This window comes from Panulirus ornatus, chromosome 30 (genome assembly GCF_036320965.1).
Source record: "Panulirus ornatus isolate Po-2019 chromosome 30, ASM3632096v1, whole genome shotgun sequence".
In the NCBI taxonomy this organism is placed as follows: domain Eukaryota; kingdom Metazoa; phylum Arthropoda; class Malacostraca; order Decapoda; family Palinuridae; genus Panulirus; species Panulirus ornatus.
In genome coordinates, this window is record NC_092253.1 from 3,193,412 (window position 1) to 3,206,071 (window position 12,660).

Below are 12,660 nucleotides of genomic sequence, written 5' to 3' on the forward strand. Positions count from 1 at the left end.
GACTGCATGGAATGGTGTATGTGAGAGAGGCATGTAAGGGCCAGGATAAGTTGAGACTTTTTTTTGCTGTGGCCACCCCCTTGATAGAAGTTCCTGGAGGGAACAGGTGTCAGAGATGTAGATAGACAGATAGATAGACCATCATCTTCACTTTTCTGTTGGGGACTTCATATTCTACACTCTGCTTTCCATTCATTGCTTTTTTTCTGGCAGATTCATAATTTGCTCTGAATATATTCTGCCTTCCCCACTTTTTTAAATCTGCATTCCATCATGCATTACCACCCTTTCCACATCCTATATGTGTAATGCTGTACATCTCGGTGGCTGACTGATAATGTGTAAAAGTAGATAAGAAGATAGGATTGATCCTTTGGAGAGGTTACACGATGATTGTTTTGCTGAACAATGAATATGTGTGAGATAGAAGGGAATAGAATGATGGGACGAAAGCTGATATCCTAGAAGGAAAAGTGAGTGAAGATATTAGGTAAGGGACATAGGAAGGTGCAAAGGGGAAGAACACTAAGGCAGCTAATAGACTCTGCATTGGTTGTTCTCTATAGAGGGCAAATTTCCATGAGGAAAAAGATACCAGAGATGGAGGCAGGTATAAGTAAGAATGAGTTTTATGGGAATTTGATAATATCCATGAAAGAAGCCACTTTCATTGCAAACAACAATGAAAAATATATTGTATATAAGATGTAAAAGTAATGAATATTTCGTTAAGGAGGCTTCAAATGGTGACTGTCATAGGTATTCTCAATGAAAGAGCTAAAAGAATAGCAAAACTTGTGGTATTGTCTGTGTAATATTGTTTGGGGAATAGTCTTTGCTACTCTATGCAAAGTGGTAAATTCCATTATAGGTGAATGACCTTGAGTAGTATTGTGTTATTTGAGATGAATAGCTGCACTGTTTGGTGATTTGATTTTGATTAATGTTGCACAAATCTTTGCGTTATTTAAGCTTATTATATTTTAACAGTGGCTCCTGGTGCACGTGAACGGCTTGTACAGATAACTGGCCCAGCAGAGGAAAATATCAAGTAAGCTTTTTGTTATAGTTGAGAAAAAAATATAGGGATGAATTATTTCTAACTGCTAGATTGCCTGTCTTTATACTTTTCATTGAAATGTAAAAGAGGTGCTTTGAAAGCTCTGTTATATAAGGCATTTATGGGTCAAGAGAAGGTATATATTTGGGTTGACACATATGCTTATTGAAAGATGCCACTAATAGATAAAAAGTTGTTAATGCAGTGATGATTTTTTATTTTTTATCAGGAGAGTAAGTTACATGTGTAACAAGATAGGGAAGTGAATGGTTTCTAGTGAAGGTGAGTCTGCGTGAAGGATGTGTAATGTTGCTTTGGTTTTTTAATTTGTTTATGGACAGGGTGGTGAGGGAGGTGAATGCATGTATCGTAAAGTTAGGGAATGGGTTTTTTCTATGCTGAGGTTGATGGTAGTTAGGGATAAACCATTTTCTATTTTGTGGATGGGTCTGGTGACAGACTCTGGAGTGAAATTCCAGAAGCTGGTGTCAGAGTTGGGAAAGTTTGTGGAAGGTGAAAGTTAATAGTAAATTTGAACTAAAGTAAGGTAATGAGGTATACCATGGCGAAATGAGACAAGATGGTTTAAGTGTGAGTTTGAATGAGGAAGACATGGATGAAGTGGAGTGATTTCAGTAACTTGAAGTGGGTGTAGCAGTGGGTGGAACCATAGTGGCTGAAGTGAATCATAGGGTGGAAGATAAGGCTAAGGCCTTCGTTTTATTAAGAAGCTTGCACAAGATGCTATTGCCTGTTAGGGAAAAAGATAGATATGTCTCAAGATACATTAAGCCTGACAGTAATGTAGAAGTGTAAATATTAGGCTTTGAATATGAAAAGGAGGAGAATGAATATGTTAGAAATTAAATACCTGAGAAAATCCCTTTTTTGATTCTTCTCTGTTCTCTACCATTGGTACTTGTGTACAGACACCCTCATTATTAATTTCACAGAACCTCAAACATTGTTCTGTATTCTGGCCATGGAATTTTGTATTTTAGTTTAGGTATTCCTTAACTCTGCATTCTTGTGGTTACACTGTAAATGAGGAGAAACCCTCGAGGAGGTTGCATAGTTGTCAATAGATAAAGGGAATGCATTTTCATCAGTAAACTTCTCACTCTAAAGGAGTCCATCCTTTCCCTGCTTTTGACTGAAGCATAGCATCAGAGCTGTAGGATCCCCATAAAAGGAGTCCTTTATTTATATTGGATAATTACAATGATAATTTTCCTCCCAAAATTGTTTAGTCCTTTAATGTCACTACAACTTTATCTACTTTTTAAGTCTGGTTATCTTTGGTCTCTTTGTGTTCTCACGTACCACATTGTCAGATTCAAGCACTACATAGGGTATCACTTTTCCTATTTCCATTTAAAGATGAGAGTTTCTGTTGATGGTGTATTACCCTCTGAGATTATATGTAAGTGTTCTCAATGACTTATTGATATAGGAAATTTTCCTTGACCTATTTTAAGAAATTGTTTCTCTGACTTTCTGTATCCAAGTGAATCCAAATATTCTCTTTCTATTATTAGAACTTTACCACCTAAAAGAAGCTCATGCCTTGCTTCTTACTGCACTTTTGCTATTTGCCTTCTTTAATGTCTTAGAGAATTCCTGTAGCACAATAAAACTCTGTTGTGGATTAAAAGTGTTTGCCATTTCTTAGTGAGGTAGCTTCAAAAACACACAACTGATATTTCAAGGAATAATCCTCTCTAAGCTCCTTTAGTTCCCACATCTAGAAACTTGATGATAGAGGAGGAAAGAATTTCTAGTAACATTGAGGACTTCCTTGCCTGAAAGGGGCCCACCTAACCCAGTTCTCACATGGAATTTGTAACTAACTAGTAAAAATCATATGTATGCATATGGTAAATTCCTGTTTGATTAAGTAAAGTTAATTAAATTCCACTATCATTTATGTATCTTATGCATTCATGTAGCTATGTAAAATATTTCATTTCTCTGTATGGAATTGATTGATAGATAAGCCCCAGGCATACCATACCTAGAATTTCTTTTCATGATATATTGACAGTTGTTGGTGACAGATGTAAATATTTTCTTTTTATCAGCCAAGCCAAACATCTCATAGAAGAAACTATCAGGCGTAATGCATCTCCTGTTCGTGGTGATGAGCGAGGTTCTATCTTTACCACCTTGGGTGGATCTTCTTCTTCCATATCTTCCCACACCTCAGATGAAACACTTCAAGGTAAATTTATATGTATGTATATAAACCAAGGTATATAATTTTGTATAAGTGAATTTTGGTTTGTAGATATAATTTTTATGCATAAATGTGCTGGATAAGCATTAAGTTCTAGCACTTTAAAGATTTCACGAAATCATTCTTTTTTTTTTATATTTGAAAAGATTTACAATGAAATCATACCACTTTTGATTACTTTCTTAGTGTTCGTTGAGTATTAATCTTAATTTCTTTTACAATTTTGGAACAACCTGGGCCTTTGTAAATGGTCTCATGTTGACACTATGGACATCCAGCTAGGTGTTCTGTTAGATATGAATGTATGTATATTTGATTAAACCATCATCATTGATTTTTTCTCCTTTGTATTGATTTTTTGTAATAAGTGCAGAAGATAGTTTTGGTACAGCCTTTTTGCTATTTTTTGTAAAGCTGTTGAATTTAGGGCATAATATATAATGTTGAACATATGCAGAGGGTTGTCTGATATGATCTGTATTTCGTTCAGTGCTTCGGAAGCAGCTGTCTCTTGATGAGATGGCGTTCAGTAAGTTGTTGGCTTAATTGAGTGTACAGTATCATGATTTTTACATCCCATCTGCTAAGTTGTAGGAAGTATTTTGACTCTTAAATATGAATGGCAGTAGATGCATATTAATTCATTTAGAAACACTTTATTGAAAAGCCTATTTTATTTCATTACTTTGCCTACATGTTTGTGGACTTGTGTGTTTTCATATAGGTATTGACCTTTTAGAAAGTGTACAGTTGTAGTTAGAAAAAGATATTCTGTGCTGTATGATTTAAGGTGTAGAATAGAATACTTCATTGTTTTTCGTACCCATATACAATTGAGATTGCCATATCATGTTGAGAATATCCCTTAAGGGTAATATACAAAACTGTCACAAGTTCTATGACCCTCATGTAGTCTGTAGCAAAAGAATTTATAATGGACAATTCACCCTCACAGTTAAGTAGTTACTCAGCCCTTGAGTTAGAAATTACCCTCTTGCTCCTTATTTGGTTCTGGAAGCAAGCTTGCATACCAGAGACTTCATTTTCTTCCTTTTATCTCTTTTAATCAGTATGATGAGAATGCCATTAGAGTTCTTTAAATAACTGAAATGATAAAATGATTATAGATGAATTTGGAGACATCTCAGCACCAAACAGAATTTGAGTATTCTGAAATAAAAAAGATCACTGGGAAAACCAGTGATGCTGATGCTGAGATGGAGCTTGGATTGTAACAATATAGATATCCCTCATTTATAGTTAAAGGTATTTTCCTAGAATAGGTTGGTATAAATGAACATGATAGAAACAAGGATAGGTTTCCATACTGAAGGGGGTGAGAATCACTCCCAGCCAGTGCCAGAGTTCCCCTTTTCTTGAAGCTTATATAGTGTATTGATTTTTCATGCATACACTAATAAATACCCCGTCCTTGCTGTACATGGGACCAGTAAGTGCAGTTTCACTCAAGCCCATTTTATTTTTTGACTTGTTTCAGAAAACGTGGATGGGTATTATTCATGCACACTGCTACCCTAAAGCTATTTTATCTATATCTCTGATGCATGTTCCAACTGGAACGCCCTCAAGAGGGTGGCCATGACAATAGAGTCTCCATAACAAGTGGACTCCAGTGCCACTTCTTAGCCTTTAGTGCCTCACCCTTAACAGGCCACTGGCAGAGGGTATCTCTAGTGCAGTGTTTGCAGAGGCTCCTACATAATGTTCCTACCGACTACTACTACCTAATGTGTCTACCCAGTGCTCATGCCTACTTCTTTACCTAATGTTTCTCCCTAATGCTCCTGTCTAAATGTTCCTACCTGCTACTGCTATCTACTGCTCCTACCATTTTACCAAGATGCAGGGCTAGTGCATAGTGCTCAGCGCAGGAAAATCTATAGTTACAAAGAATGAGCTGCGTGAGTTAAGTGTTGTCAAGTGCTATGTGTAACAAGGAAAGATTGTATATTTTTGGACAGAAAGCCAGTAGCCCATGTGTGAGTGAGGCAGAAAGAAAAGGTAGCTACCTGAATCAGAAGAGTGCAATTTAACCACTGAAGCACTGGCTCACTACGCAACTATCACTAAACCTCCTGATACCAGGCTGGTAGTACTGGTAACATACCTCCCTGGTCATTGGCTGCCTACCAACTACTACCTAAGTTGCCCTAAAGCAACATACCATTTATTCCATATATCCATAGCTCTTTCCATGAGGTATTTCTGTCAACACTGTCACGTGCCTTCTTTAGATCTATAAATGGCTTTCAAGTATAAGAAGTGTAATTACCCTTGAAGAATGTATAAGTTGTAGAGATATGTATTTGCAAACACACCCACCTTGCTCCCAGTTTATTGTGTATGATAGACATGAATGACTGAATGGCTGTTTAGATGCCTGCTATTGGATAATCTCATTTCTCTAGGTGGATAAAGTTAATCATATCTAAGCCAGTGAGTGTTGGGCTTAGTGAATTAAAGTCAACATTGCATGTGATTAATGTGTATTTGTTGGTTCATTATAATGAAGAAGGTAACCACTGTGTTAATGGTTTCCTTCTCTCTCTTATAGAGTTATAGAGTTTGTATAGTGAGGTTGTTTTCTCCAAGGGTGAATTTTTATCCAGGTTCATAAATTCTTTTACTTCAGTATTACTTTTTAGTTCATTTACCTATCACAAACATGTCTTTGTGTAATTAAAATGAACTTTATGATTGTTCTTAAATTCTCATTAATTAGCCTTTTTTATAATTTAGAAGTGACAACTCTTTAAAAAGCATTTATTCATGTACATTATATTGACTACCTTTTTGTTGTATGCTAAGAACAAATCACCACTAAGCATGAATATGGACTGTAGAAATTGGTTTATTTATGTTGCTGTAATCATTTACTAAATTTACCTCAAAAGAAAGTGATATATTATGTGAAACTTCTTGAAGAATATTACCATTAACTCTGAAAATATGTTAATTTTATTTTCTCCATTGAATAGGTTTTTATTACAATTTTTTGTCTCTGCTGTCTCAGGCTCGAAGAGGAACACCCTTGTCCACAGTCAGTCCATTGGAGATGAACCACTGGGGGAATACCGATACACTGTCACCCATGGAAGTGATGCTCTTAGAATCACTGGAAATAACTTGCATCTTGTCAGGGTTAGTCATCTGTATGCATATTAGCCTAGACATATTGCATTACTATATTTTCTTCTCCAGTATTAGTGGGTTCATACTTTAAGGCTTAGTCTCTGGAAACAAGGCATTTATTGTATCCATCAGGATGAAGAAGGATGAATGCTAAGTAATCAAGGCATGCTTTTGAAAACAAAACAGTCTCAACATACCTTTAATATTGCAGCATTATTATATGTAGTGGTAAGTATTAGATTCATTTTTTTAATAACTTTCAGAGGGTTCAAGGTTTGCTGGAAGGTTGCACTACACTTTGATAAAGGAAGTGACACATGAGGTGGAAGAATTTCATGAGTAGTGTTTTTGCGTTTTGAATCTTGCAATCCCAGAGCCTCTTTCGTATTGTTCCCACAGCATGTAAGTGTAGGGCAATTGAGGAATAAGTGTTTGGTGTTTAGGTGTGGAAGTTTCATCTTAAGCTTGAAAAGTCCTGAGACATGTTTTGAATGATGAAGGGATGGATGGTATTCACAGATGTGAATAATATCTTACCATATAGTATGCAGTATTTCTTTCTGTTTTTTATGATGATTAATGGCATGTTGCAGAACATGTCTCAGTCAAGGTTGTCTCATGTGCAAGGAAAAGGAGCAAGAGAAAATGAATGTGAATATTTCTCAGGGCTCTGCAGGTGTTTGTGGACCTGATCCTTAAAAGTAGTAAGGTTTCAGGAAGAAGGAAAGATGAAAGGGGGAAGAGAATAACACAGCATAATTGTTTGAGGAAAGGAGGTGTCATAGCATTTAGTTATATATTTGTTAGTTTTTGGAATAGGTACCTTATTCAAAGCCACTGACAAAATAAGAAGTAATTAATTTTGCAGTTTTTCATTGAGATGTCTGCAGGGAGGATAATTGCATTGCAGTGAAAGGGTTAACAATGTCATTGGCTATCAGGACAGCATCAGTAGCAAACTAGAGTGGAATATATCTGTATTATGTTTGGCTTTCCTTTATAATAAAGTAGAATATTTTGCAGGAAATAATCCTGACCAGTCTTTTCTTGTAAAAACAATTTTATTTCCAGACTGCAAAACTGGTGCTAGATGAGTTCTTCAATGGTGAAAGGAACCTAAACAACATTGCTTTACTCCTGGGCACAGATGCAAGCAGGTCAGTGCTTTATCCAAATAAACTGGATGATACAGAAAAAAAAGAAGTGCAATTTTGAGCAATTATCTTTGTATTACAAGGATGATGATGATTTAATCTTCTTGAGATATAGGTTTGCTCCTGCATTAGTTTAGTTTTGTCATAGTGTTATTCATTGTGGTAAACAGACTGCTATATTGCTATGTGAATGCCCCAGATTACATATCTTTCTCACCTAGGAGGTGCTGCCTTATAGAAAAGTAGAGATTACATGAAATATTAGTATTCTTATGGACAAAGTTTATTAGATATAAAGCTTAGAAATAACTAAGGTACTAGGAGATATTCAATGTCAAAGTGATGTAGTGACTGTCTTCTTTACCCTTTGAACAGCAATCCCTTAAACCTTGCTAATACAGGAAATGGCGATCAAGTATTAAAAAAAAATATTTATACATGTTTGCCATTTCCCATATTAGTGATGTAGCATTAGAAGCAGATGAAGAAATGGCTTCATTTGCTCACATCCATTCTAGATCTGTCGTATATAAAGCATGACAGCTCAAGAATGGATGTGAGCAAATAAGGCCATTTTTTCCAGTTTCTTAGCACCTTTTTTTCCCCCCCACTGTTTTCTCATGAAGTTAATACTCTGATGTTTGTTGTCATAAGGCTGATTTGCATACTTATATTTCCAACTCAGTGAACCAGTAGAGCCAGTGACCTCACCAACTACAACAAACACTCAGGGACGACAGCCATCTCCAACTGTTCAGACACCAACCATGGATATAGACCCAATGACTGAGAGTTTCAAAGGTGTTGTTACAGTTGTGCGTCAGCCTCTCTTCCCTTCTTCATCAAAGTAAGAAGTGCTATCTCCTTTTTTTGCAGTATTTTGTTTTTTGATACCCTGTTTCTTGTCTAATCACAGTGAAGTAATGTCAGGAACAGACAAATAATGGCCATATTTGCATATCCTCTTCCTAGCTGCCAAGTATAATGTGCTTAACCAGAACCTTCCTACAATAGCCAAGCCTACAGACTGTTCTGTGGTTTATCATGACTGTTTCATTTGTCATGGTTCAGCCCCTTCCAGTTCATGCTATCCCATGCATGCTTCTCATTTCCTAAATGTTCAGGCTCCAGTATCCCAAAGCCCCCTTTACTCTGTCCTGCCGCCTTCTCTGTGGTCTTTTCCCCACAAACATCCTGTATCCACTCCTGACATATAGATCCTATTTGCCTTTCTTTGCTAATCCTCTTTTGTCCAAATCATTTTAGCACACCATTTGGTAAACATGCGATTGTCCAATCGCATGTTTACCAATTGGTGTCCTAGCTTCGTCTCTTTGATGTATATCAACTGACTGTAATATTTCTCTCTTGTGCCTCCCCTGATGATGTGATTATTACACGAAAGTGCACTTGGGAACTTATCGTGTTTCATTTTCCCCGTAGACTTGCAGGAATATCTTGATCACGTGCAAAATTGTGATCCTTTCCAATATATATATATATATATATATATATATATATATATATATATATATATATATATTTTTTTTTTTATTTTTATACATCGTCGCTGTCTCCCGCGTTTGCGAGGTAGCGCAAGGAAACAGACGAAAGAAATGGCCCAACCCCCCCATACACATGTACATACACACGTCCACACACGCAAATATACATACCTACACAGCTTTCCATGGTTTACCCCGGACGCTTCACATGCCTTGATTCAATCCACTGACAGCACGTCAACCCCTGTATACCACATCGCTCCAATTCACTCTATTCCTTGCCCTCCTTTCACCCTCCTGCATGTTCAGGCCCCGATCACACAAAATCCTTTTCACTCCATCTTTCCACCTCCAATTTGGTCTCCCTCTTCTCCTCGTTCCCTCCACCTCCGACACATATATCCTCTTGGTCAATCTTTCCTCACTCATTCTCTCCATGTGCCCAAACCATTTCAAAACACCCTCTTCTGCTCTCTCAACCACGCTCTTTTTATTTCCACACATCTCTCTTACCCTTACGTTACTTACTCGATCAAACCACCTCACACCACACATTGTCCTCAAACATCTCATTTCCAGCACATCCATCCTCCTGCGCACAACTCTATCCATAGCCCACGCCTCGCAACCATACAACATTGTTGGAACCACTATTCCTTCAAACATACCCATTTTTGCTTTCCGGGATAATGTTCTCGACTTCCACACATTTTTCAAGGCTCCCAAAATTTTCGCCCCCTCCCCCACCCTATGATCCACTTCCGCTTCCATGGTTCCATCCGCTGACAGATCCACTCCCAGATATCTAAAACACTTCACTTCCTCCAGTTTTTCTCCATTCAAACTCACCTCCCAATTGACTTGACCCTCAACCCTACTGTACCTAATAATATATATATATATATATATATATATATATATATATATATATATATATATATATATATATTTATATACACATAAACACCCATATAGGCTTATATACATACATGTACATAACATGTACATAAATGTACACAAACATATATACACATGTACAGATTCAAACTTGCATGCCTTCATCCATTCCTGTTGCTACTCCACCCCACAGGAAGCAGCATTGCAAGCCCCCTCAAGCAAGTTAGCACCAGGCAAACAGAAAAAAAAGGCCACATTCATTCACACTTGGTCTCTATCTGTCATGTGTAATGCTCTGAAACCACAGCTTTGTATCCACATCGAGGCCCCACAGACCTTTCCATGGTTTGACCCAGATGCTTCATATATTCATGCTCACCAATTTTCTGCCTTTGGAAGGTAGTGCCATAAGCAGTCAAATAATTGGCCATATTTGCACACATCCATGTCTTAGTTGTCATGTATAATGCACCAAAATTAAGAGCACCCTATCCACAACCACGTCCCACAGACCTCTCCATGGTTTTCCTTAGCTGCTTCACATACCCAGTGTCAGCAGGTTTTCCCCTGTATACTACATTACTCCAGTTCACATTATCCCTTGTACACCTCACTTCTTCCTGCATGTTTAGGCCCCTTGACTTTTAATATGCATACCCTTTTAGTAATGCTGGTGAAGGCCAGATACAAACTTAGAATGGTTTCATTTGCTCACATTTGCTTATGTATTTTGCACTGAAACCATAGTCCCCTATCAATAGCCAAGTCCCACAGACCTTTATTTGGTTTTCTTTTGTCTGCTTCATGTACTTTGGTTCAGCCAATTGACAGCATATCACCCTGTAGCACCAGTACACTTTCCCATGCATACCTTACACCCTTTTGCATATTCAGGCCCCAATAACTTAAAGCATTTTTCACTCAGCCGTTCCACCTTATCTTCAGTCTTCATCCATCCTTCTTTCTTCCACTTCTAGCATGTATACCCTCTTACTCAGTCTCTTCTCACTCATTATCTTCATATGAATGACATCATACATAAACTGTGTACTTGCTTAATATAAATGGGCGTGCCATACATGAATATCATTGCTTGGTTGTGTAATGGTAGTTACCTGTGTGTATGTAATTACCAATAATCACCGCTCAACCTTATAAATTGTACATTCAATAGGGAAGCCATAGAAAATGCCGAAAATAGCAGCCAGCCAGGAGATCTGAGCTCCAAAAATCGAAGAGCTTTGTTCCAGAAGACAAGTGAGGATCGCACCAGTAAGTTACTTTTGAATCTTGTAGATTTTTTATATTTTGTTGTTGAATTTGAAAGCAAGAGATTTACTTAGTTACTGAACGTTTATGTGGTATTAATGATGATTTCTTCCTGAGTGCACGTACTATCAGAATCTGATATGAATCTTATAGTCAATACTGTATTTTGTGGTGAATTGACAGTAGTTTCTTCATATATTCTACCATATTGTATATGTTTTCTTAATCATGATGGAAATCTCCTGCAGTTTTGTATTTCTTATAGATATGTGATAGAAGCATAGTGCATGTTCAGTAAAGTTTAGTTTAAACATATTTAAGAATTTAGAAAATCTGGTAAAGATGTACAAGTGCATAATGAAGTAGACAGGTAGAACAGTTGGCATAAGTAACCCATATTATCAAAGATATGGAATGAGATAACTTTTATTTTTCCTTTTGATGATTTTTTTCCCCTCTCACTGTTCACACACTTACACCTTAGCTTTGAGTTACACATCAGCTTGTGACATTTTGGACCTCTGACACTTTAGAATGAGAATGCAGTACTTTGTATTGATGAATGACACTATGCTCTGACTTGCAACTGATTGGAAAAGATCTAAATTTTTTGTCAATTTTTGATGCATAAAGATTTTTTTTTTTTTTTTTTTTTTTTTTTGCCGCTGTCTCCCGCGTTTGCGAGGTAGCGCAAGGAAACAGACGAAAGAAATGGCCCAACCCACCCCATACACATGTATATACATACGTCCACACACACGCAAATATACATACCTACACAGCTTTCCATGGTTTACCCCAGACGCTTCACATGCCTTGATTCAATCCACTGACAGCACGTCAACCCCAGTATACCACATCGCTCCAATTCACTCTATTCCTTGCCCTCCTTTCACCCTCCTGCATGTTCAGGCCCCGATCACACAAAATCTTTTTCACTCCATTCTTTAATAAAGCATAACAACATACTATGGGTTATTTATATACTTATGTACATTTTGATTATGTTCCTGCAAGATTCTATTCAATTTGTATCCCACCACTAAGCAAAATACATTTGTATGTGCTTACTGCTATCCTCTTATTTGTTGCATTCATTGTGAGTGTACATTAGACATTTCAATATGTCTAGATGTCCTCCAATTTAAACAGTTGCTGGATCAGATGATTCAGGGGTTGATGTAAACAAGCCAATCATCCTCCCTGTCCCTCTCGATAGCTCTGATCATTTATGGGGTGACATAAAAAAGGCAAGGACTCTGCATTTCCCTCCCAGGAGCCCCTAATTATTTAAGGGGGTGACGTAGGCAAACCTATCACCCTCTCTTTTCCTCTTAGTAATCCCCATTCCATTCTACCAATACTTCAAGCTCTCATTATCTCATG

General features: G+C 37.2%; 1 protein-coding gene across 10 annotated transcripts in view; it reads left to right on the forward strand.

The window, feature by feature from the left end:
• Positions 1-12,660, forward strand: part of mxt (Eukaryotic translation initiation factor mextil) — a 109,781-nt gene that overhangs the window by 57,949 nt on the left and 39,172 nt on the right. For 6 of the 10 annotated variants that reach the window (XM_071679597.1, XM_071679601.1, XM_071679607.1 and 3 more), the window contains 7 exons: positions 991-1,051; positions 3,142-3,281; positions 3,787-3,825; positions 6,331-6,458; positions 7,521-7,606; positions 8,289-8,450; positions 11,180-11,277. In XM_071679597.1, the coding sequence (XP_071535698.1) occupies positions 991-1,051; positions 3,142-3,281; positions 3,787-3,825; positions 6,331-6,458; positions 7,521-7,606; positions 8,289-8,450; positions 11,180-11,277 (714 nt within the window). Of the gene's footprint in view, positions 1-990; positions 1,052-3,141; positions 3,294-3,786; positions 3,826-6,330; positions 6,459-7,520; positions 7,607-8,288; positions 8,451-11,179; positions 11,278-12,660 lie in introns of all 10 variants that reach the window. The other 4 variants (XM_071679600.1, XM_071679605.1, XM_071679606.1 and 1 more) reach the window with 2 other exon arrangements.